The sequence below is a fragment of the Drosophila mauritiana genome, chromosome 3L (genome assembly GCF_004382145.1).
Source record: "Drosophila mauritiana strain mau12 chromosome 3L, ASM438214v1, whole genome shotgun sequence".
NCBI lineage: Eukaryota > Metazoa > Arthropoda > Insecta > Diptera > Drosophilidae > Drosophila > Drosophila mauritiana.
In genome coordinates this window covers 24858934-24886135 of record NC_046669.1, presented here as the reverse complement: position 1 = coordinate 24886135, position 27202 = coordinate 24858934, and the positions used below count along the sequence as shown (strand labels likewise).

General features: G+C 38.8%; 1 protein-coding gene across 1 annotated transcript; it reads left to right on the top strand.

Moving 5' to 3' along the window:
- The first annotated feature begins 8890 nt into the window (after positions 1-8890).
- LOC117139156 (double-strand-break repair protein rad21 homolog) lies at positions 8891-26974 on the top strand. Its single transcript, XM_033301315.1, has 8 exons — positions 8891-9226; positions 9293-9583; positions 10175-10298; positions 15615-15794; positions 15848-16103; positions 16163-16907; positions 18172-18333; positions 26787-26974. Exons 1-8 carry the CDS (start codon positions 8969-8971, stop codon positions 26910-26912), a joined length of 2142 nt encoding a protein of 713 aa, XP_033157206.1. The 5' UTR covers positions 8891-8968; the 3' UTR covers positions 26913-26974.
- The last annotated feature ends 228 nt before the right edge of the window (positions 26975-27202 follow it).

The window sequence follows — 27202 nt, the reverse complement described above, 5'->3', positions numbered from 1 at the left end:
TTGATTTATTATGTTTAATACAAGCCTGGTAGACAAAACGCAATCATCTGCAAAAAAAATATATATAAATGTATTCGGAATAATTAATAATAACAGCAATATAAAATATAAAAAATAGAAAATTTCTATTTATAGAAATAGCGTTCTACTACCATCCAGGCAGCTTTGTGGATTCCATCATCATGTCAGCTAATGGGTTGACATGCTCATAAATCTTGTTCAGGTGTAACATGCTGGATTTTGAATTTCTTTTAACACCAATGACACGTTAAATTCACTTTTGATAGTGGTATTCATAGAAAGGCGCATTTATTGTCTGCCTTAATAGTTTGTTCTCGGCTCTTTCCAACCATTTTATGTTTGTGTTTCAATTTAATTATCGTATTGGAAGGAGCTTGAGATGGAGAGATGCATGTCCTTAGAGTGAGGGTCGATTTGTCGGCATTTATTACTAACCAGGAGTGCAAATTCTGCTGCAGCTCTTGCGTTGCTACAGCAAGCGTGTCGGCCTGTTATCGAGATATAAAAGTTATAAAATAATCCTTTATGCCACACTCTGTCGAAGGCTTGTCTAACATCACGGAAAACTACAGTACAATACATTGCAATATATTGCTTTCAAAAGCATCTAATATCCTGAGCACAGCTTTCTGACAATGCTAAACAACACCTGTTATTTTTCTCTTCTAATATTTGCATTAGTCTTTCCAGAATAATTTCTCCAGAATTTCTGACAGAATGGTTCCCTATTTAGTATCCAGTATAGCTTTAAAGTATAGCGTTACACATCGCGACAGTATTGGCTATGTGGTTGCTGAAGGTCAAGCGAGAATATAGCGTAAGGTAAATGTATTTAGCTTGCTTTGGCTGCTCAATAGGAATGTCATTAATGACTACTGCTGGCGGAGTTCTGCACTTTTTTTGACACTCGCGTTCCACTTTCTGGCCCATTTCTCAAATGAGTGGAGGTACTCCTGTTTGCCGTCAGCTCCCTCGTATTCGCATTCGGACGTATGAAGTACGCACACGCCATCTGCAAAAAAAGCTATCAGTGTTTTGTTCGCAGTAGATGCAGGGATATCTGTATATGGTAGAGAGAAGCGGCCCTAACTCGCTTCCTTTCTGGGACACCGGTGTTGATTGCTCAACTAGATGTTATGTAGTCCTATCATTGGACCTCAAAATCCCGATTGGCGAGGAATGAACGAATGTGCCAGTCACTTTAGCTAAGAGTCCCGATTGCCAGACTTTATCGAAGGCCTTCTGTGTGTCGAGAAATACTCCGTATGACTGAAGTAGCCGGTGTAGCTGCTCGATGGTGCTCTGGCCAAATCGGAATCCAAATTGGTGGTCCGGAATAATTTTGTTGGCATCCATATACTTGACAAGCCCATCTATGAGCAGTCTTTCAAAAACCTTTGATATCGAAGGCAAAAGACTGATCGCCCGCTAAGAACTTGGGTCGTACTCCGGATTACCTGGCTTGTGGATAATAGAGTTCCTGGCACCCTTAATATTGCATTGAAGATCAATATAAGTGAAATAAGTGACTTCTGGCTTCCTTAAGTCGGATGGGGCGGATTGGCGGAGAAATCTGCAGAGGGCGGGCTAGTACTTCATCGAACTTATTGGAATCTACCTGTGACGCAGTGTTGAATGCCATGAACCTCTGGGCAAAATGCTCGGCGAATACTTCTGCCTGTTTCTGGGGGGAACGACACCAGTTACCTGCGGCATTCTAAAGCGGAGAAGTTGGCGTCTATGGAGTAGTCCATGTTGGATAACCGTTCATCGAGTCCTTCCCTTTGACAACTTTATTTTCTAGCCCTAGCTTGTTGGTAACTATTTCACTGGGATTCCATGAGTTGCTGACGAGAATCCTTGGCAGGAGGACAGGAGAGTATGCTACGATCAGCTGACTGGTTCTCAGCTGACTGGCGTGACATTGCAGCTCGCTTTCTACAAAACGAAAGGAACGAAAGAGAAAAACAGAAGAGAAAGCTCAAAGCCCTAATTTAACGTGTAGCTGAAGTTGTGTGGCTTATGCTGCTACGTCAGCATGAATGTAAAGCGTTATTACCAAACGTATATGATGCATTTTGTGGCTGGTATACTCGCCGAGGTATTCATTGGTTTCAGTCTTGGCTTTGGGCCAGCCCTCTTTTTGGTTTCAATGAAAACTCGACAGCCTTGATATGGCGCAGTGTGCGCCTCTCCACAGTTTCTACAGGTAGTAGGAGCGTATTTGATTTTTTTACACTCAGTAGAAGCTTGCTTTTGATCGAACTTGACATGAACATGTTTGTGCGCTCTTTCAGGTTCTGATGCCGCGGAAGGGAGACTCCTTTTAACTGGAAAGACTTCTAGACTTTAGCGTTTGCCACTCAGACTTCTTAATTGAGACTTTTTCCACTTTGTCCACCTCATTGCTGTTATTTTTTCTCATGCTTTTGCAGCCATCTAACAAGAACATTTCGTTTTCTTGCTCTTTATGCAGTCTTTTTGTTAATTATGCATACAAATTTTTCATAGATGAGCATGTCACTATTCTTCGGGTGGGGGAATTCACCAAGTGGTTATGTGTGGGACAATGCCGACGTCTGGTGAAGATAGTTGGCATTGCAATTAGTCGGTTAGCAGACCACTTTTCAAAAAATTTAGCTTGTCGGCTGACGTGCCTGGTCCGCGCGTCTCACAACCCCTCGCGTTCTCAATTACACCTATTGATTCAGTTTTCACTTTTATTCGGCTCTTGAGGCGGTACCGTTGGCCGTCGATGAATAGCAACTTGGTACAGCGTCCTCACGCTCTCTGGTTCTCGGCCTCCTCGACCACTCGGGTCGGCCACTCCTCCTCCGGCACCTCCCTCCACTGTTCGTTCAGCGACGTCTTTCTGCCACTGCCACTGCGGCCACCCATCTCGATAGTGCGCACCTGTCTCTCAACGTTCGCCTGTTCCACCTCCGATTTGTTGCCTCTCATTCCCCAGCCCGTTCTTGCGTCGCTTGTCGCACGCTGCAGTTGGCCATCCTGGCCCTCGCCACTCGTATGACCTCTTCCCCCTCTGACGACATCACCGGGATGACCGTCTCTCTCCCCCTCTGCGCTCACGGATGAAGGGGTGACTACCTCGTTTGCTTCTGGTGGCTTCTCCGCCGGCTCCTCGTCTGACAGTTCCACATCCGAGATCTCCTTCGGATTCTCTGCTCTTACCAGGGAAAGGATCGCAACGGGGGATTCCAGGATCTGGAATACAGGAATCGCGACCGGGGCTGTTCCTTGATACCGGTCTCCCGCACCACGCGGTTGTTTTTGTTGACGCCTACTGTCATGCCGAGTTCTTGTTTTTGCGAACGCGAGATTTCATCATTTTTCTGGGATATAGAAAGATATTGGGGAAATCTGTAAAAGTTTACAAAACTAATAAAATTATAATATTTTGAAAAATGGTACTTTGGGTGTGGCAGTTTTGGGCGGTCTTAGGACAAAAAGTTTTTTGGCAAATTGATAGAAATTTACGAGACTAATAAAATTATGAAAAAATATCAACAAATGATTCATAAATGTGGGCGTCGCAGTTTTGGGTGGTTTCGGGCCTTAGTGTGCGTGGCAAAAATTTCTTGGCAAGTCCATAGAAATTTACAAGACTAATAAAAAAATTAAAAAATATCATTTTTAAAAAGTGTGGGTGTTTGTGGGCGTTAGAGTGGGCGTGTCAACATAGGTAAAAAAATCGTGTGTTGCTTCTTTGTCTCTAGAATCTATATGCTGAACCTCAACTCTCTCGTTTTTATAGTTCCTTAAAAATATCATTTTTCAAAAGTGTGAGTGTTTTTGGGCGTTAGATTGGGCGTGTCAACATAGGTAAAAAAACGTGTGTTGCTTCTTTGTCTCTAGAATCTATATGCTGAACCTGAACTCTCTCGTTTTTATAGTTCCTGAGATTTCGAAGTTCATACGGACAGACGGACATGGCAAGATCGACTCGGCTATTGATCCTGATCAGGAATATACTTTATAATATATACTTTATATAGTCAGAAACGCTTCCTACTGCCTGTTACATACTTTTCAATATATCTGGTATACCCTTTTACTCAGTGACTTGCATGAATTGATTGACGACGGACGTGTTTTCGATTCGCTCGTGTTCAGACTGCGAATAACTATATTTTCCTAAAAAGCCTCTAGTTTGAAAGTTATTTGCAATTAATTATTGCAAATTTTCCATTCCGGAAAGCACTTGTTGCGAGGCGAGCTTTTGGGTCAGCTTTTGAAGATCTGCGCTACCAGCAAACTCCTTATTGGTGGTTGTCACTGCTACGGACTGTGCCTTGGGACGGTTCAGTGCTGCCAGACCGGTGGATTGTGGATTGGATCGACGGAAGGAGGAGCCACCATCGGAGTAAGTCCGTTGGAGAACGACAGCAGCGCGAGTACCTTGACCGCCAGCAGTGCCTCGAAGAAGTCCAGACGAGTGCCAACGCAGGAGGAGGTGCCTTGGTGCCAAAAGTCTTGCTCTGGCGGCCACCGACTCCCCCCATGATGCCCCCGTACACGCTGCTCCCGCTACCACCACCGACCCTGCAGAGGCCCTGGAAGCCAGACCTGCTGATCCCGCCCCTGGGTCCGCAAGGAGGTCGCCCCTGCCCTCGGTGTGCGTGTACACGAGATGCGTGGTGGAGACGTCATCTGCACACCATCGGTAAGCGAGATGAAGAAGGTCGTCGCGAACAAGAAGTTTGCCGAGGTTGGTCTAAAAGTTCAGCTGAACAAGAGCCAACGACCCAAACCGATTTGTGTAAACATTTTTAGGATAAAAATGATCAACTTTCATATTTCTCGCGCAACGTAATTTCGTTGTCTCTCGAAAGCCTATCAATTGTGCCAACCATTAGTCAATGAATTGGGCAAGTGAGTATAGAAATAATAAAGTCGAATACGATAGTGACGACGGGCGGGTTTTTGAAATACAAGGCTTTCACCCTGCGACAAATAACACTACAGGCATGGACACTGTCCAGTTACAGTCAATAATATCTGGATCCGTTAGCCAGACCTTAGCTCAGAAAGAAGCTAGGCCAACACACACATTCCGAACACAATTAAATGAGTTTAAATAACAGATGGCTTGTGTGTGGCTAAAAAAAAGCTTACAAAAGAATAACTGTAGACTTAAACATTTGATGTGACGTGAAGCTTGACATTGTAAAGACCAAAGCGTTTATTTCAATTTTGTAAATGGCATTTTAAACAGTGAGGGTTGCATGTGTAAGTGTATGTGTCTGTCAATAGCAAAAAAAAAAACCGTCTTCTACTCAACATTGACTAAAAATATAAGTTGCCTTTCAATAGAAATTATTTGATAATGACTTTTAAGGGCGACTTAAAGTGAGTCCACCGGAGTCCATCAATGAAATGTACCGCATGTTGTGGCTTATTTATTTCTTGTTTAGATAATTGTAATTGCAAATTGCCCTTTTTTCGATTTTGGGAGAAATTTTAGTTTTTAGGACATAACCTATTTTTAACCTGGGGAATAAGAATAAGAATAGAATAAGAAAAGAATAAGAAAACCCTTCGCTGACAAGTACCCAATGCCGAATATTTCCATGATATTGGTAAATTTAGGTAAATCCAAATACTTTACAACGCTATCTTTAAAGTCCGGCTATCACCAGATATATTTGTGAGAACATGACCGCGAGAAGACCTCTTTCTCGGTAAATGGCAAAAAATATAAGATTTGTCGATTACCATTTGGTCCTACGAGAACAAATTGGCAAATCGTGCTTCGTTTACGTAGCACATGGTAAAAGCAATAAAGGAATACCCAGAACCGACAAATCTATATGAGCATTGGCAATTTTTAGGTCTAGCCAGTTACTATGGTGGTACAAGAACCGACCCAGAAAAGGTAAAAGCCATAAAGGAATACCCAGAACCGAAAAATCTATATGATCTTTAATCATTTTTAGGTCTAGCCTGTTACTATCGATGTTTCGTTAATGACTTTGTGGCAATCGCTAGGCCCCTGCCGAGCTTGTTGAAAGGAGAAAATGGCTCTTTCAACAAACACATTTCAAGGAAAACTCCCATTGAATTCCGTGACTTGCAGAGAAATGAGTTCGAGAGGAAGAGAAATGTCTGTGCTTCCGAAAATGTAATTCTCATATACCCTGCCATTCGATCTGACAACGGCTGCTTCCGCGAATGGTATAGGCGCGGTTCCATCGCAAGAGAAAATACATACTACAATAATCTCTAGGCTTTAGGCAAGTTACAGCATTATCTGTACGGCACTCGCGAAATCGACATTTATACAGACAATTAGCCTTTGGCGTTTGTGAAATCCGATCGGAATTGAAATCCGAAGATAAAAAGATGGAAAGCGTATATTGACGATCACAACGCAAAAACGTATTACAAGAAGTCGTGAACCCCGACGTTGTAAATGCTGTACTCTGCGACTTACCCATTCTGGCAAGCTTCAAACTTGAATTAATTGCGCATTTCTCATATTACGCTCAGCACCTTGCCAACTTGTCGTAGACGGAGGTGTGCTTGTATTTGAACAACGTGACTACTTGATGCACTCGAGCAACCTATCCGAATTCAATAGTATGGTATTGAATATAACAGGAGAGAACGCAATAGTCGAGTTCCCCGCCTATCTGATAGCCGTTACTCAGCTAGTCCAAATGTGTCTGAGAATTTTTGGATTATCGGTAGAAATTGGGGAAAAGAAATTGCTTTAGGCGATTTGTAAGCGTCAGAGTGTTCGTTAAAAAAAATATGTTCTCGGCAAATCAATAGAAATTGGCAAATCAACTGATTTAATCCAAAAAATTAAATTATTTCTGAAAACATTTTTCAAAAAGGCTTTTATGCAACTTGATACAAATTTACCAGACTAATAAAAATATGAAAACTGTTTTCAGAAGTGTGGGCGTGGCAGTTTTGGGTGGTATGTAGGCATTAGAGTGGGCAAGGCAAAAAGTTTTTTTGACAAATCAATTAAAAATGTACAAGACTAATAAAAATATGAAAAAATATCAAAAAAAATGTTATAAGTGTGGGCGTGGCAGTTTTGGGCGGTTTGTGGGCGTGGGAAGATGGGTCCACAGAGTTGCTCTGCGATAAGTAAGCGATTACATAATTTTATGATGATTTAAAAAAACTTAAAATAAGGAGTTGGAGTTGATGATAGGGTCTTATCGATATGTAACGTGATATGGCTATCATTTTGGGTGGCCCCCCTTTGGGAATCCTGTTGAGCGATCTGGCCGTTTGAATTATCCCGATTTTCTCCGGGATTACTCTTAAATTGTCCGGATTATATCCGATAGCCCAAGACGGGAGAGGATTATAATATATAATATATAAAATATGGCGACCATGATTGGATACAAATCATAGCTCAATCGCAGACATACCGATGCGCCCGCATGTCGCCTCCTAGGCAATTTTCAATTAAATATATGTGTGTGGAATTATTAAAATCAATGAGTTCAAAGGTTTAGTTTCACGTAAAGATATTTATTTTGTTTAAATTTTCTTAGTATGCCGACATAAAGGGCCCCGGGTAATATTATATTGGGAGTCGGGAAATAAATATTCTGTGGAGCCTGTCTGCCGTTACCTCGCCTCCTTAAATTCAGCTATATTTTTTGAAAACTTACTTGTCCACTACACTAGGGAGTCACTATCTCCAACGAGGCGAATCCGATGCCGCCGGTGAATTAGTTCCAAACCTTCGAATTGCCGATCGGTTCCTACGGGATCTTGACGTTTAGTTGCACGTCCCTTCTGATCCCTTGGAGCTAGACAGGGTTACGTGGCTCTACGTACAGTATGTCAAGAAACTGTTTACACACTGTGTAATAAGTTGAATATTTCACAATGTGAAAACAGTTTCTTGACGTACTGTATGTAAATACGTCAACAGTTGTGCAGTCTTAACAAGCACTGCCAATTGCGCGGCACTTTTCCGCGGTGGGTTGTAGCCCGTAAAGGAATCCCGCCCTTTTGCTTTGACCATTTAAAAAGCAGTTGACGATCTTAGGGTGAACGCTGCCTGATGAGATATCAAAACAAATAAAAGAATTATATTTATGCGTAATAAAACAAGAAAGCATACCAGAATGTTTTAGTGAGTGTAGAGGAGATTGAGCCGTCCTAGTTGTCTGAAACGACACCGACGTGTGGAAAATGGGTAGGTATGGTAGTTTTTTTAATTATTTCGTTTGTTAACCTTTTTCTGCATATATGCTTGTTAGAGATCGTATGTAGAGTCCTGAGACGTCGATAGTTATCGATGTTTATGTTGCGAGCTTTGTGGTACGGGGAAAACTCTGCCCTCAGGCTTACGCCTGAGCTAGCGCCGCTGACACTAAGGAAGGAAAGCCCTTCGTCACAAATGTCAGTTAATGTAATGTCATAAACGGGAATGTCATTTGATGAAACCTTCCGTCATCCAAACGTTAAGCGTCATTTGTTTTAAACTATGGGATGTTTTGGCGTTCTCGGTGATCACTAGTTATTAATTTATTGAGGAATGATGAGGAAATGTAAACACGTGTTAACGCATAAGGTGTTTGGGTTGTATTAAATATTTTTTATGAAAAAAAAAATTAATTTTTAAACGAAATATGAATTTATTGGCAAAAAATAGTTTTTTCGTTGTAAAGAAATATTACAATATATGTTTGTTTTTCTAATGTTACGACAGGGCATTTACTATAACAAATTAATAACACCTTGCCAAACTATCATGCTTCCCAAGTAGCAGTGTAGACAGGCATTCAATTTCTCCAGATGCGATATGGCTGTTTATAGACATATGTACAACTTTTATTTTGTTATCTTGACATTTTAAATGATATCGATAATTTTATATAAAAGCAAACATTTTTAGGAGATGATGCGAAAGGCATTTCAAATAGATATAAATATTTACTAATTTAAAATGTTCTATGAGCACATTATTTTGGCCAAGAAAGGCCCCCTAGCCAGGATCTGGTTGGCAGCACATTGGGACAAAAAAATTACAAAGGCCCATGTATTTGAAACTAATATTGAAAAATCAGTGGAAGGCATTTTGCAACCTAAAGTAAAATTAGCGTTGAGAACGTCTGGACATTTATTGCTAGGTGTTGTTCGCATTTATTCAAGAAAAGCGAAGTATTTATTAGCTGATTGCAATGAAGCCTTCGTCAAGATTAAGGTAAATTGATTTTCTGATAATTGTAATAAAATCCAAATAAAATAATGTATTCAAATTTGATTATAGATGGCTTTTCGACCAGGCATGGTCGACTTACCAGAAGGGCACAGAGAAGCTAATGTTAATGCAATAACACTCCCAGAAGTTTTTCATGACTTTGATACAGCATTGCCCGAATTAAACGATATTGATATTGAGGCTCAGTTTTCTATAAATCAGTCTAGAGCTGACGAGATAACAATGAGAGAAGATTACGGCAGCTTGTCTCTTTCCTTACAAGATGACGGATTTGGTGATATAGGCTTTGAAGCAGAAACGCCTGAAATTATACGATGCTCTATACCTTCAAATATCAATGTAAGAATTTTTGAATTTTTTGCTTATATGAATTTATTATAAATACGAACATACTAAACCGCCCAAACCTGCCTCGCCCCACTTCTGAAAATTGTTTAAATTTCGTGTTCGCATTTCCACTAGATGAGTATTATGATTTGTTTTTATTTGTCTATTACAATTTCTATCGATATGACCAAAACATTTTCGACAACTCACATAACAACTCTCGCGTAAAAACTTCTATGAACATTTTCTCATTGTTTTGTAATTATAATTAATTATGTAGTAATTATGTAGTTCGCTTTTTTTGTTACCAGCTTTTTGTTTTTAAATTTTTTGGGAAGACCGACTGACAGACCAACATGGGCAGATCTTCAGGCATAAATTATAGGATCGGTCATTTTCTTCTTATGGTACATATATAAAAATATATGTCTATTTTTAAATTAAAATATTATTTGATGTTTTTAAACGAGATTTGTAGTTTGCAAACTTTGATTAAAACCGTAATTCTATCTGCAAGGATATCAAAACAACACTCTGTTATGAGAATACGTTGAATACGTTTTGTTTTTTTACAAAAATGTTTGCTTATACTGTTCTACTTAGGATAAACTATTTGATAATGACGTGTTGGAAAATATTGAGTCTCTGGATCCACATTCATTGGACGCCCATGCGGATATGCCTGGTTCTCGATTGGATGGTGATGGGTTTGGAGATTCTTTTGGACGTAAGTATGAACAATGGAAATAAAACGTATAATATCATCGATTAAATTATACAAATGAAATTAGCTGCTATGACACTTAATTTCCGACGGTATATGGATAAACCGGGTAAACGTAGAAATTTAAGAAATATCCCTATAAATTAAAATTTACTATTCTGTCAGTCGAAGGTATTATGGTGGCGGGCCTTCAATGTGTATCGTCCGTTAGGTCGAACCAAAGCTCTTCCCAGGACCACCTTTGCGAAAACGCGAAAACGGACGTGTGATAGGACCACTCCTGAAACATGGAACCGGACTCCACAATCCCTTCTGACCACGCCAGGCCCACGTATTCTCTGCCAACGGCCCCGTGCCGTCCCGAATAAGCCGTAGGATATTATGGTGGCTTGGCCGCTAGGTGTCTCGTCCGTTAGCTCGAACCAGAGCTCTTCCCAGAACCACCTTCGTAGACACCCAAAAGCACGTCTGTTAGGACCGCTCCTCTCACAGGACACTGACCAATGCCTTTACAGTTCCTTCTGACCGCGCCAGTTTCTCGTCCTTTCCCGTATTCTTGCTGACCTAGCTAAGGGTCTCCAAAGCCATAACTATTTTAATACTCGTTTTTCGTAGAGTGAATGAATATAAAAAGTTCTTGGAAAAGTATGTAACAGATAGACGGATGTGTTTCCGACCATATAAAGTATATATATTCTTGAGTAAGATCAATAGGCGAGTGGACCTGGCCATATCCGTCTCTTTGTCCGTGAGGCCGTCAGTATGAAGGTCGTGATCTAAGGTTAAGATTAAGATTACAGACTCTAGAGACATAGACGCAGCGCAAGTTTGTTTACCCATGTTGCCACGGACCCTCTAACAAGCCACCCAAAAATGTCAGGTCCCACAATTTTGGAAAATGTTTTTTTTTTTTATATATTTTCATGTTTTTATTAGACTTTTATTTTTATCCATTTGTCAAAAATCTTTTTGTCACGCACGCTCTAACGCCAACAAACCACCCAAAACTAGATATTTGAAACATGTTTTGAAACGAGGTTATTGTTTAAAATCGCGTTGTGTCTATAATTCGGACTAGTGGTACTATGGGATATTATCTTTTTTGAAAACAGATTATAAAGCCTATTAGGAAGTTTTTTCCCAATTCAAATTATTGATTTATTGTTTTACGTGGTTTTCAGAAAGTTTGCTGAAGAACGGGATTTCTGTTTTTTTTTTTTTTTTTCAATATATTTCATGAATTGAATATTTATTGACCGAACTGTACAGTTTTTTGTAAACAACAATAAGTTTTTACGTTTTCAATATATTCTCTCATAAATTGAATGTTTTATTGACCGAACACGTAGTTTTTTTCGGAGACTCTTTTATTATTTTCACAGTTTCTGCTAATCTATTAGTTGTTTAGTATTATCCTTCTTAGATGGGTACCGAAACTCTCGAAGAGGATATTAAAATCCTACCGTCTGCGCCAATTATATTTTTATTTTTAACAAACTGGTTTTACAATTTCTTTAGAAGAACACCAATCTGAAGTTGGCTCCCGATTCTGACTTCTACGATATTGCCTTGGGTTTGAGCTTTAGAGCTTTTTTTTGGACGAATTTTGTTGGTTTGTGGGTGCCGCGCCTCGCATCAGATCCTAAATTTGTTATTTGTAAACATGCCGACTTTGGTGACTCTAAACTGTACGCTATCCCAAATGTGCGGCAATATCATTGTTATCTATGCAGAGAAGCTGAGGGAGCATCTAAGCTGACCACTCGCGCTCGCTATCCCTTGTACTCACGTGATTGTACTCATGGCTAAGCGTTTTGTTATGCGCTCTGCAATTAGGTCGCTTAAATTCGCTTTCGTAACGCATCGCATATACGCATCGATGTGCTGGTAATTATACCCATTACTCGTAGAGTAAAAGGATATACTAGATTCGTTAAAAAGTATGTACCATGCAGATGAAAATGGTTCAAACCATATAAAGTTATATATTCTTGATCAGGATCTTGATACTGACCGTCTGTCCGTATGAACGTCGAGATCTCATGAACAATAAACACTAGAAAGTTGAGATTAAGCATACAGATTCTAGAGACATAGACGCAGCGCAAGTTTGTTGACCCACGCCCACTCTAACGCACACAAACCACCAAAAAATATTTATTTTTTTAATTTTCTATTATTTATTGAATCTTTCCTTTGTTTTAAGAGACTAACAATAAGTATTTAAATCATATATATATCTAGCTTCACTTAGTAATAGTGTTTGAGATCGTTGCGGTGCAGCCAGCTTTGACTGCATACCCGAATTAGTTTTCTTGCGAGGGGATTTGGATGGGTGGTCAGCTTTTCTAGCTATTTATTTTTCTTTTTAGTTATTACTTCGATTACTAATTTGATTTTTAGGTCTCTGTGTATGCCTTCGTTCCGAAGGTACCACGGTGCTCCAGTGATGGTTCGCAGTATTGTTGACTGTGCTCGCTGAATAATGTCTATGTTACTTCTGGATGCGTTGCCCCACAGCTCGGAGCCATAAGTATAAATGGGTTTTAAGACGGAGTTGTATAGGAGAGCTTTGAACTCCAGACGAGTTGGAGAGCGAGCATTTATTAGTTATTGGAGGTTCCTTGCTTTAAGTTTAAGATGTATCGTCTTGGCTTCTATATGTTTGCGCCAAGTGAACCGCCTGTCCAGATGAACACCCAGGTATGTTGCCCCGACGGTTTGTGGTATGCATATGTTATTCTGGACCAGTGGTGGGCATGTTTGTTTGTTTAAGGGAGCTTTCCAGTGTGACAGCCCGAAAAATCGCTGTTTTTCGCGATTTTTTTTTTTAAGAAAAAATAATCTAATCAGTCTGGTTTTTTTTTGTATATTAATTGGGTATTGAAGAATATTGAACAATTGTTGCAGAAAATGCACTAGGATGTGGTGTCCACGTTGGGGGTCACAATTTTGATGTGAAACAAAAAACAAAAAAAGATTATTGATCGGTATATAATTGGCTTTCGTGCTATGGAGGCTTTTTTTTTTTTTAATTTTTTTTGCTAAAATGGTGCCGGTTTGAAGAAAAAGTATCGATTTTAGCTTTTTTTTTTAGCAGTTTTTTTTTACAAAAAAATAGGAAGATGCCGAAATAATAACCGAAATAATCTGAATTTCGGCATGAAAATTTCAGGGAATATTCGGAAGAGTGTATACTATTCGATAAAACAAAAAAAAAAAAAAAAAAACTATTTTTTGAAAATTTCACACTGGAAAGCACTCTTAAGGTAAAGGTTGCTTGCATTTTCGTACATTTATTAAGATTATCCTGTCGGAAAGCAATCGTTCCACAAATGTTAAGTGTCGGGATAGGAGTGCCGCGGCCAATTTTTTTGGCTGCTTTGAACAGCGCGAGCATGCGTTTAGAGGTATTAGTGGTAGGTATTTGGATGGGGTCTTAGGATAGAAAGTTAAGCTATTGGGATCTAGTTTAATATCATTAGAAGAACTATGATCTGCATATAAAAGTAGATTTGTGTTGTGCGCTGACATGATAAGATGATTCGTTTTGACGTATAGTTCTGTTATCGCTGGTTTGTGGTCCGTTTTGAGTAACTTATGAGTATGTGATTTTAGTGTTCCGAATCCTAAGAATTTTAATGGCCATTCGGATGTCGCATTTTTTGTGATTTCGACTGCATCAATTCTTGTTGGGTTTTGAAGGCTGGTCATCTTCTGTTTATGGAGTTGTGAGGGTCTGAGGTCTGTTCACGCCTCATTACGAGGTCGAGAATTGGATCAGATCTTATTATAATCATGTTTTAGTACGGTATTAATGATGATTGGATTTGGTTTTGGTTATTTTCCCGGTTTCTTTACTTCACTAGCGCTGGTTATATCGGTACATATGAAGAATTGTTGTTGGTTTTGGTAGAATGCCTAATGAGCTTTGCGTTTGCTTGGCAATAATAAGACTCGACTGATCTTAAGAAGAGTACGATTGTGACTGCGTTAAAATTGGTTTACAAAATGGAGTCCTTAAAACAATGACGGGAATCAACCATATTTATAGATTACCATATTTATAGATTATTAGATATTACTATTTTTGTCACAAACAAAATTCTGAATCAAGGGTGAGTACAAGGATTCTATGAACACTATTAGTCAATTTCCCAACAATGTACACAAGAATACCTTTTTACCTTTCGAATGTGTATTTCCAATTTACTAGATTCCTTGAAAAATATGTAACAGGCAGAAGTAAGCGTTTCCGACCATATAAAGTATATATATTCTTGATTAGGGTCAATAGACGAGTCGATCTGGTCATGTTCGTCTATCCGTATGAACGTCTCGATCTCAGGAACTATAAAAGCTTGTAGGTTGAGATTCAACATACAGCTTCTAGAGGCAAAGTCGAAGCGCAAATTTGTTGACCTATGTTGCCACGCCCACTCCAACTTTTGAACCATTTTCGAATTTTTTTCATAATTTTATTAGTCTTGTAATTTTTTTTACCATAAAACCGCTCAAACTGCCACGCCCACATTTTTGAACCATTATTCGATATTTTTTTATAATATTATTTGTCTTATAAATTTCTATCGATTTAGCAAATCTCTGTTAGCAACACTATAACATCCTAAAACCGCCGAACCGGTAACGGCCACACTTTTGAACAAGTTTTAAATTTATTCTCACTTTATTCCCGAATATCTATCAATATCCCAGAAAAATGATGAAATTTCATGTTCGCATTCACACTAGCTGAGTAACGGGAATCTGATAGTCGGGGAACTCGACTATAGCATTCTCTTTTGTTTTCTATCGATTTGATTTGATTTTTGTCATGCCCAGACCTTTTACAAAATTTGTACCGAATGGTAACGCTTTTCCGCGCTTTTCCACTTACTGAGAAACGGGTATCTGATAGTCGAGGAATGGGAGAGAGGTCAAGGGCATCCGTCTCGAAATAATGAAATTTGGAACCCAGCGACACGAAAAGGTCATGAGCTATGGAAAAATGGTCAAGGCTAAAGAATTTGTTATGGGAAGTTGCAATATTCTAAAACAGAATTGGGCGGTGAGTACGTCACTAAAATCTACATTACGAGATCACAGCGTTAATGCGGACAGAGCGACAGACAGATAGTAATCCTAAAACTTATAGGCCGAAAATTTTAGAGTCTAAAACTGCTCCTTTTTCGTTCTAGATACGTTTCAACGAATCTAGTAAATCCTTTTACTCCATAAGCAATGGGTATAAAAACTTTGGATTTTAATATAATTCTGCATATTCTATTATCAGCCTAAAATTTGTATTATTATTTTTAGAACCAGCTCTTTTTGAAGACGATCTTTTTGGTGATCCTTCTCAGCCAGTTGAGCAGATTACCAAAGAATCTACTACTGTTCTCAACGCAGATGATTCTGATGAAGACGCCATTGACAATATTCATAATGTCCCTTCGCCTGCAACCTCGCTCGTTAATTCGATTGAAGATGAGAAAGAGGGTAACGATTTAGGAAATCTGTATAAATTTCTCCTTAACAATAAACTATTTTAGATAATAATTTGAATGGAGATGCAAGTGTATCCGAAAATGTGCCAATAAATGAAATAACGCTTGTTCAAAACGAGGATGAGGGATTTGCGTTAGCTCCTTTAGATGCCTCAATGTATAAAGGCGTAACAAAAGCCAAACGCAAAAGAAAACTTATTATCGACGAAATAAAAAATATTTCTGGAGAAGAAATGAAGGCACAGTTAGCCGATACATCTGATATATTAACAACACTTGATTTGGCCCCACCAACAAAAAGGTATAGTGTTTATACATTTTAAAAATAATAATTAATGTGAACCTAAACCTTTTTTTTAGATTAATGTATTGGAAAGAAACTGGAGGTGTCGAAAAACTTTTTTCATTACCATCGCGATCCATACCAGCTAGAGCTTTGTTTGGTAATTACAATAGACAGTTGTTTTCGCATTCAACATTCTTTGAGGACTTCTCAAGTGTTGTGCCAATGGAAATTCTTGCTCTGGAATTTTATACCAAAGAGAACGAGAACGCATTAATTATTTTTAATAAAAAAGGACGCAAACGTAAGAATGATATTATGTCCAATTTGTTTTTGGACCATGCCCCCGATTCAGTTGTTCAAAGTTTGGAAGCTCCTGAAGTCCTGAGAGAGCATCATAAACCTCTAGGGGAGTCTACCGTTTCTGTGGAGATTGTATCAAAAGAACAAGAAAGCATATCTTGTCAAAATGAATTAACCTTTTTTGATAATATGCGAAGTCCGGACCTCTTGTCCTTAAATGAAATGGAACAGTTCTCATCGATAAATGAGCTACCTTTAACGCCAAGAAATACGAATCATGAAATGGGTGATGATTTTAATCAAGGAGACTCAACGCCAGCTGGATTGGATCATGGTCATGCCACTCCGCAACATGGAAATATTGGCGAGATGGATCACGACTCAGTTATACCCACAGAAAAGACTACAGTCATTTTAAATGAATCTGTGGGTACATCTATATTGAGTGGCTATTCAAAAAGGACAAATAATATTTTAAAAGGATGGGACAACTATGAAATTCCCAGTTTCGTTGGCCAAGTACGTTATAAAAATGATGAATGACTATATAAGATTTTTTGACATGATTATTTTTATTTTGTGCTACACAACCTTGCCATATGATCTTTATTGCAGGTAGTATCCACTACCCACCTTCCTACCATTCTTTTTAGCTTTATCTGGTGTTCTGCTCCATTATGCCGTGTATAGACTTCTAAACAATTCGTGAAACCATTTTAGGGTATAAGACGTACAGGGCACTGTTATCAGCAATACCACTATGTCTCATCGGAACATATGTGTATTGGGGTTTGTGAAAGCTAATTCACGTGTATTTTTCCAATCAACTCTGCTCAAATTCATCGCGATTTCTGCTGCTACGCCGGAGAACAGCATAGATGACGATCTTTCCGAAGCTATTTTGATAGCCGTTACTGCGTTAAAAAGTATTTAACAGGCAGAAGCAGGAAGCGTTTCCGACCATATAACGTATATATATGTATTTGATCAGGATTGATAGCCGGGTCGATCTGGCCAAGTCCGTATAAACGTCTCGATCTCAGGAACAATAAAAACTAGAAGGTTTAGATTAAGCGTACAAATTCTAGAGACATAGACGAAGCGCCGGCGCATGCCGCCCTATAAACGCCCAAAACTTCCACACCCACACTTTCGAAAATTTTTTGGATATTTTTTCAGAATTCTATTAATATCTAAAATTTCTGTCTATTTGCCAACCAGCTTTTTCCCACGCCCACTAACGCCCTGAAACCGCCCAAAAGTGCCACCCCCACACCTATGAAAAATGTTTAGATTTTTCTTCGTTTTATTGTTTGTCTTTCCAATTTTTATCGGTATACCAAACACACTCCTTTCATCTACAAAACGCACACCCCGACATTATTAAAAAATTTTTACATTTTTTCACATTTTATTCCCCAATATATATCGGTATATTCTCTATATCGGTAAATTCTGAGATCTGTTCGTGTTAAGTAACGGGTAACTCGAGTCGGGGAACTCGACTATAGCATTCTCTTTTGTTTTATTTTTAACCGGATATTTAGCACTAGTAATGTGCCTTGGACAGCAATATTACTTGGAAATGTTAATATGTATGTGGCACTGCAGGGAATTTGGAAGAGGTAATAGACCAATTTTAGAGAATGATTGCTTACCTATGTCAGACGCAGTATTTTGTAAGACAACACAAAAAATGTCTCCAATAATAAAGCTACTTGTTTTAATTTTTTCAAATACATTTTTGATTTAACAAAAAAATAATTGATTTGAGTATTTTTAGAATCATGGTGACGAACAAATGGAAAATGAAACCGATGAGCAATTTGAAGAACGTGTTTTAAACAAGAGAGCCGCCCACCTTTTCATTGACGTAAGATCACATTTTATCGCCAAGGACAGCTTGGAACTTTCTCAGCTTACGTCAGGAAATTCTAGAAAACAGGTAAAACACAGATGCTATATGTCGATCTACTTAATTGTAAGTATCAAACTGAACTCAACTCCTAATTCTGACTTCGTCTAAAATTATATTGTAATCGGTATTGAGCTTTGAAGTTCTTTCTTGTTTTGCCTTTGGTTTATGTCTAAAGTCCCGAAATCTGAGTATCCTCAATTGTGGGAGCGTGGGGTTGCTAGCTGTCGTAGGTTTTATTTTCCCCAGGGGGGACCTGGACCTAAAAGGAATGTTCTTCAACCACTTCTATCGATCTGCTTCCCATAAATAAGCTGTTTGCTAGGTGCTTTCACTAAGGGTTACCAGTGTTGGCAGATGAGTTCTACTATCTGCCCCCCTGGCTGATGGCCTGGCGACGCCCTTGCTAGATGCGTTACAAACTATGTAACAGGCAGAAGCAGTAAGTGTTTCATATAAAGCATAAATATATTTGATCAGGATCGATAGCCGAGTCTATCTGCCATGTCCGTATGAACGTCTCGATCTCTGAAACAATAATAGCTAGAATGTTGAGATTCAAGAGGCAAAGTCGCAGCGCAAGTTTGTTTATTCAAATTGCCGCGCCCACTCTAACGCCCAAAAAACGGACAAAACTGCCACGTCCACATTTTTGAAAAATATTGGATATATTTTCATAATTTTATTAGTCGCTTAAATTTCTATCGATTTGACAAAAAACTTTTTGCAACGCCCTCTCTAACGCTTTTGAACAATTTTTAAATTTTTTCTAATTTTTCACCAATATCCATCAATATCCCAGAAAAATGATTAAATTTCGCGTTCGCATTCACACTAGCTGGTAACGGGTATCTGATAGTCGGGGAACTCGACTATAGCTTTCTCTCTTGGTTTTGAATAATAATCAAGCCAAAGGTTAAAAATAGGAAAAGCAATAAACCACCTTACCAAAGACACTAGAATAACAAGATGCGTAACGCCATACAATTTTTTTGCACGCGAATTTTGGGCAGTGGCTCTAGAGGTGGCTCCAGGCTCTCTCGAGTTTTTGTTCGAGAGAGAAAGAGCGGAGAGCGCTACAGCAAACAGCTCTTTTCTACGCATACAGTGATAGCAGACAACTGTATGTGTGCACACGTATGCTCATGCATTGTAAATTTGACAAAATATGACCTTTATGTCCTTAGAGTATTCAGCTTGCGACGTGTGAAAAATTAATAAGGCTTGTTGAGTGTTTGTGTCCGCACCTCGTGCCTCAAGATATGACTTTTGCAGTAAACAGTTTTCATATGTTATTATTTCGGGAAACTAATGGCACCATCTGATCTTTTTTTTTTAATATTTGTAATATACACATTAAAGTTTTTGAAATATTTTTAAAAATAATAAAAAGCAAATGTGTATAAATGCAATGCATTAAGTGCACAAATGAAAGTAGTGCTTTCTCATTATGGTTTTATGTAAATAATGAATGTTATATATATTACACATAATTAATTATCAACATATATATAAATATGTAAACGGTAGCTAATTCGAGCGGCGATTTTAACAAACGAATTTAAACAACTTTAAAATTATAATGGTCAAGGCATGAATTTTTAATTATTATTTTATATCATCATATTGCACGAAATTGGCCAAAACTCCAAATATGTAAATTCGTTTTATCGATCAGAATTGATTTCGGCCCGAAAATCGTCTTCTAGCACAAGTACGCACACATATACACGTTCTCGTCTATTGTTATTACTCACACAAGCAAGCAAATTCTATTTTTAGATTTCTTACGCTCTTAGCGTAAGCGAGCGGACAGAGAGCAATTTTGGCCGTCACCAAAAAAGTGGCTGCATGGTGCCAAACCAATGTATGGACGTTACGGATCTTGTTATTCTAGTTTCTTTGACCTTACCCTCCCCATGTAACTGTGTCTTGTTTAATATGGAGTACCCTTAATAGAGGATATTTAAACTGTCACTTTTAAAAAAGGTTTTGACGCATTTTTCAAAAATTGTTGGATAATTTTTCATATTGTTTTTAATCATGTAAATTTCTATCGATTTCACAAAAAAAAATTTTGCCACACCCACTCTAACGTCTACAAATTACCCAAAACTGTCACGGCCGCACTTTCAAAATATGTTTTGAAAATAGGTTATTGTTTTAATTAGCATTGCGTCTATAATTCCGATTAGTAGGCAGTAGTACTTTGGGGTAGTATTTTGATTATAATTCTTTGGCTAGGAATAAGTATTTTGATTATTGCTTGCTGAAAATTTCATAAAACTCATTTCGTTCATTGTCAAATGGGCTTAAATCCCATTAAGCTAAAGTCTTCGTTATATTTTTTACATTTCTATCGATTTGCCAAAAAACTTTTTGCCACGCCCACTCTAACGCCCGCAAACCCCACAGAACTTCCAAAAACTTCGTTTTATTGTTTGTCTTCTTCTATCGGATATTAAAAACACTTTGGCCACGCTCATCCTTACACCTATACCTACAAAACGCCCATGTCGGTCACGCCCACACTCTTGAACAATTTTTAATTTTTTTTTTCATTTTATTCCCCAATATCCTCGATATCCAGAAAAATTATAAAATTTCTTCTTCTCATTCCCACTATCTGAGAAACGGGTATCAGATAGTCGGGGAACTCGAGTATAGCATTCTCTCTTGTTATACCCGTTCCTCGTAGAGTAAAACAGGTATACTAGGATCGTTGAAAAGTATGTAACAGGTAAAAGGAAGCGTTTACATACATTCTTGATCAGGATCAATAGCCGAGACGATCGACCGTTTCCGGACTTCCGTCCGTCTGTCCGTACGTAAGAACGTCGAGATCTCAGGAACTGTAGAAACAAGAAGTTTCAGATTAAGCATAGAGATTTTAGATACATAGACGCAGTTGGGTCATGTCTGCCACGCGCACGCTTTCAAAACATGATTTGATATTTTTGGATTTCTGCATTAGTCTTAAAAACTTTTATCGTTATGCCATCAAAACTTTTTGACACGCCCACTCTTACGTTCTCAAACCGCCCAAAACTACGCACAGAATTTTGATAAAATGATTCAGTCTTATTTCATATTTTATAAGTCCTGTAAATTTCTATCGATTTTTTTTTTCAATTTTTGTACTGCCTTCGGAAGTGGTTTTTACCATTTTTTCTATGTCTTTTTGAATTCCAGATTTTTCTTTTTGATTGCGGAATAAACTTATTCTGAAACATAACTTATTTGCCTATTGTTATGCCTTCAAATGTCCAGGAGGTCGCTATGTCTGAACTCGAACTTGCCTATTATATAAAATCAAAAGCTTAGAAAACGAGCAAGAATGGGCAAAATATATTACTTTACAGTCAAAGACAAAAGTTAAAGACACAAACTGACGTTCTTAACTTTTGTCAGACAATTAGTTATACTCCACGAAACACAGGGGACAGTTCAGAATTATCTTTTAAATACACATAAATTGGATGTTAGACAACACAAAAACATGATTTTATTGTTAGGTTCTCGCATGTTATATTTCTTGTAATGCAGAAGTCAATTAAATCCGGTAGTTTATTTGTGTCAGTTGGCCAGTAAGTCGGCTCTCCTGTGCTTAGAGCACGGCTATTATTGTTTCTTATTGCTTCATACAGTTGGCGTCCCTTTGCAGTGGTAAGTCTGGACCCCCAAGTTATGTGTTTGGCATTATAGTCACCTCCTGACAAGTAATAAACTGCCGATATATTTATTGGACCCTTTGTGTCTGCGGTCGATATAGTAGTAGCCTGTATGTAGTCCTTTTTGAATCAATCGAGCTCTATACACTTGATGCTTTTTTTTTTAATTATTACTGCAGTACCACCATGGGCCTTACCGTCCGGGTGATTAGTAGAGAAAATATTATAGTTAGGTATATTTATATAGGTTTTCTCAGTTGAGTGTGTTTCAGCAATGAACATGACGTCAATTAACTTTTCATTCAAGAATGTTTTAGTTCAAGTAAATGAAGTGAAAGTCCATTAGCATTCCAGATGGCGATTGTTAGGTGTTTTTTCGTCAAGTTTAGATAATAAAAGCTTTAAAATGTTCATCATATTTGTCATTTGGGCTATTAATTGTTTCATCAATTGTTTAAGTTCGTCAAAATCATTATGTGCAGTTTGGCTTAATTGAGTTGAAGCAGGCTGTATTTCAGGTACAATAGTAGGTTTAAGAGTTCGGCATAGAATAATGCTGGCGCCTTGAAGCTTACTACGTTATTTTTTGTACTGTGTTGTTTCTGTTACAGGTATTTCTTTTTTCCGAAGAGTTGGGCATTTTTGAATTTGCAGTGCTTTGTACACCATACAACATTTATAGTTTGCAGTGTGGTTTTCACTGCATAGTGCACATTTATTGCTTGTTCTGTGCGATCTTGTGTTAATATCACAGAATGATGAGCTGTGTTTTCCAGCGCACTTTACGCAAGTAGGGTCTTTGGTGCAGTAATTTTTTGTATGTCCATATTCTTGGCAGTTTGTGCATTGAGGACGTGTTCGCTTTGGTCGCGGTAACTCAAAGATTACTTTGCCATGAAGTAGGTGCTCAATTTTTTTTAAATGTCTTTATTATTGTCTTTCATTTTGAGTTCAATAGAGAATAGAGGCAATGGTTGTTTGGTGTCGTAGCGCTGGATGTTGTGTAAATTTATATTTTCATGCCCTTGCTGAGCTATTTCTTTGTCTGTACCATGCTGGACATTACGAAGAATTACCTTAAACCCTCTCTGGTCTTTTGGTCTGAAGGTGTAGTATTTGGTCGATTTATCTTTTAATAATCTTAATATGTTGTGATAGTGAGTAGTTTCTGTATTTTTAGTAGGGGCTGTAGTGGCTGTATTTTTATTTCGTTAGTTGATAGTGCTTTTAGTTCATATCGTGTTTCTACCAATGCATTTAAAGCAGTAGTTAGTGCGTATATGTTTTCAACATTTTAAACATATATAAATTAAGTTTTGTCCTATTGCCAAGAGATCCCTCCGATAGGTGGCTCCGGCAGATAGGGTCCGCGTAGATAGCAGATCCCCTGGTCCTGACGTTAGTCACACGGAATGTCTTCTTACACAGATTATGGTGGAGGGCGCGACTTTGCCCCCTTTGCTGGACACTGGCCTTTGGGCTCAGCGTTGATATTTTATATCAAATACATTTAGTTTTACGGCAGAAGCCCGAGTAGCTTGCTCTTTATTTATCAAGTACTCGCTTAAAACTGAATACAAAGGAATGGGAAAATATGAATCTACCCTAGCTTCAATGCATCACGCCATAAACCCATGGTCGGCAAGCCGACTCAGCATTTATGCAGCGCATTTCGATACCCCGGATGATGGGTATCCAATTGCTACTGCTGACCGTTCTTAGCGCAGAGCGCTGAACTCAGTTGGGGCGCGTCAGCATTGTTTATCTGAAGCTACTTAGTTGCTAGGGTAATTTTAACGTAAACTTATGCTCTGTCAGTTGTTAACTGCTCCCCCCTTCAGATTATGACCGTCCTCGGCTATATTGAGGTTATCGATGGTTTCTTGTATCTCGATGGAGGCTCGCCTTTTCCTTAATGCCAAAAAAAGGATGAGTGAACCAATCAGAGCAACGTTCAGGATTACTCCAGCCGCGAACCAAAGTTTAGGGGAGCTCGCGGCGTCAACCTTGTCCTTGAACCCTTGGATAAAGTGCAGATTGTCGTTGTTCATGCGGTGTAGCAAGGGCATGCTCAATACCGGGTCATGGGCGACGATGTTCAGTAGTGGCGATCTGGCTACGCCAGGCTGCTTATCTAATGTTTTTTGAAAATGTATGAACTCCGATCCGTTGACGGTAGCTGACCGTTCGAAGGTTATTAGGTGCGTTCCTTTGACGAGAACCTCTGGGCCGCCGTCCGTGCTGACGCGGGCTGTCGCTTCGTTAATGACAACGATGCCGTCATCTATTACTGTTCCCAGGTGGCTGGGTTGAGTGTAGCAGTGGGCCGAGATTCCCGCATGGAGCGAGCGAGCGCAGGTTTCGCGTCGCGACCGCTCACAGAAGGTGTTGTGCGTTGTTTCCGCGCACTCTGTGACCGAAAAGGTGTCTTCTTCACATTCCGCCAAAATGTTTTCGTCGAGCCGTAGGATTATTTGATTATGTGATACCGGGTATATGAGGACTTTTTTACATCTGACCTTAACTAAAGGGTAGGCTATTAGTATATGGATAATATTATCGGACTGGACTGCTTCTAATATACTAACTATTGGAGTGTCTTGTGCAATTATTGATTTCAGATCGGGATGACTAAGGATAGTGGGATTTATTATATCAGCCTTATCCAATGTTATGGTTAGAATTCAATTTTGTATCTCCGTCATCAGCATTCTATTTCTCGCTAGTAGTGCTTCGTACAGGTACGGGGTGTCAACCAAATTGTTATTTCGGGCCTTAATAATTTTATTAATGGTGTCGGTCAGTTTGTTTATCTGTTTTTGAGTCTCTGAGTTTATGTTAATCTGCCTGGAGTTTGAGTCCACTAGCTGAGCTTCTGTCATCTTGACTTTTAGGAAATCTGAGGCATCAGGAGTTCCTGCAACTACCTTAAGAGCTGTACCTAAGAAGTCTAAACTCCTCGCAATTCGCTGGTGTATTTTTAGAACGGACAACAAGTTTCTCAAATGATCTGTATCAACGTCTAGTAATTTGCGCATATGCTCTCCTACTAGGAGAGGTAGGTTCTAAGAGGTTGGTCGAGTGCCTCAAGCAGTCACGTTGTTCAAACATCAGTACATCTCCATCTGCGACGGGAATGTATTTGGCGTGAGAAAAGTCGGTAATCCGCGCATTTGCCACTGCCAGGGTGATGAGCGTTGTGAAGGCGAACCTGCAATCCAAACGTAGAATGAGAACACGGCGTTTTTACCTAAATCTAGCTTACTATTAAAGGGTATGGTATAAGCAAATTAAAAGTGGGGGAATTTATTTGAGGGAGGGTTGACCCTCCCCTTAATAAGAACAGACGTTCCCAGGTCTGCCTGCACTTTTTGTTCTGCGCACAATGGAGTTAGCTTGTTTCCTTTTCTTGTTTTTGACAAAAACCCCTTCTCTTACCTCAAAAACACGGTTTCGCCTAGCTGGGTTACATCTTTCGATATTAATTTGCTGGGCCTTTATCAACCTGTCTTTAATGCCTAGGCAGCGATCATCGGAACCCGTGTGGAGGATCTCGACCGGTTTCTCCTGAGTGACAGAATGTACTGTCGTTATTATATTCTATCGTTGCCCTCAAGATTAGCTCTACCGTATCGCTGATTTTGTATCTAGCTTAAGACATCTGGCGATTTCTGTCAAGGTGCTGTGGAATCGTTCCACTTGACCGTTTGACAAGCTATGTAGCGGGGCCGCGTTCACAATGTCAACGTGGTAATTGTTTTTAAGTAACGAGGTGATCGTTTCCGAATTGAAGGCGGCCTCATTGTCGCAATATATTGTTCTGATTTTGGGGAACAAGTTTATGAGTTGAAGCAAGGGTCCTGTGACGTCCATTATTGTTCTGGACAGCACTGGTTGCACTATTGCAAGCTTCGAGAATTTGTCAACGCATGTTAAGAATTGCTTCTTATCGGTTGAGAAGATATCAATGTGCAAAATTTCGCCGGTTTAGCTTGGGTGTTTTCCCAAGCTCCTGTTTTTTTGGGTGCCTGTCATATTTGGCTTTGGTGCATATTTTGCAATTCTCATTTTGGGGAAATAGTAATCGCGGAGGACCTGCTTGGTATTCTCATGAGCCGCCCTGTGTGCACGATTGTGTTCTGTCGTGATTATTTCCAACTGCTCGTTTCTATTGGTATATTTTTACAATATCGAAACTGCGTAGCCGCGAAATAAGCAATTAAGTCATGTTGAAAACTTGCCAGGGTGGGTAGGTCGCAGTGTATTGCATTTACGACCTCGGGGTTCACTATTTCCTTCAGCATTTCCAAAATGGTGCTTTTGTCGGCGAAATTAATTATGTCGTCTAGCCAGTACTCTTTGAGTGTTTTTTGGGTAGCGGTTTGTGCTTTATTCCTCTGTTTCTTGTTGTTATTTAAGAGATCATTGGAACTAGTCTCCAAACAGTTGGATTTTCTCGGTGCCGTTTTAAATTTTGTTCGTTTGGGGAGAGGATTGAGTTTTGTTTGTCTTAAAAATTTAGTCTTTAAGCCTTAAAAAAAACGAATTCTGGTCCACAGTGCAGTGGTTGGTGGCACTTATATGTATGTTCTGCAGTTTTCATATTTCTTCATCTACGGACAACGGCTGTGTGCGGTTGTGTTAAATAAAAAATTCATTTAAAAGACAATTGAGGTATTTTACTATTATGGCTGATGAACTGGATGACGATTTACCTAATCTCAATATATTATTTTCCACATTATTATTAAAATGTATTATGTAATTTTGAAAACTATTTATTAATTAATATTTGTGCGTATTTCTTTTCAGGCGGCTCAAAAATTTTATTCCCTCCTCGTATTAAAGAAGTTTAAGGTGCTTCACATTGATCAATCTGCTCCCTATGCAGATATTACTATAACTCGAGGACCAACGTTCGAAAACCCAAAAATTTAATGAGTTTAATGTAAATCTGTTTTAATTTATATTGATAATTTATTTTGATCATAAGTACAAACTCAAACAAATTCTTTTTTATTTTTACTTCGGTGTATTTCGTATTGCGTAAACGGTTTTGAATGTTTTTCTTTTAGAATATGGCTCGATTTAACCGGATCCCAAGTGCCTGCACAAAATAATTATTTATAAATCATGTACGACATTAATTTAGAATGTGATCTATTCTGAACACTTTCTTTATGTCTTTTAACAGGTGTATTCGTGGCATTAGATGCTGTTATTATTAT

Coding starts and splice junctions, on each gene's coding strand:
- LOC117139156 (XM_033301315.1), top strand. CDS start 8,969: ATGTTCTATGAGCACATTATTTTGGCCAAGAAAGGCCCCCTAGCCAGG. Junction 16,104..16,162: donor TTGGCCCCACCAACAAAAAG/GTATAGTGTTTA, acceptor CCTTTTTTTTAG/ATTAATGTATTGGAAAGAAA. Junction 18,334..26,786: donor CAGGAAATTCTAGAAAACAG/GTAAAACACAGA, acceptor ATTTCTTTTCAG/GCGGCTCAAAAATTTTATTC.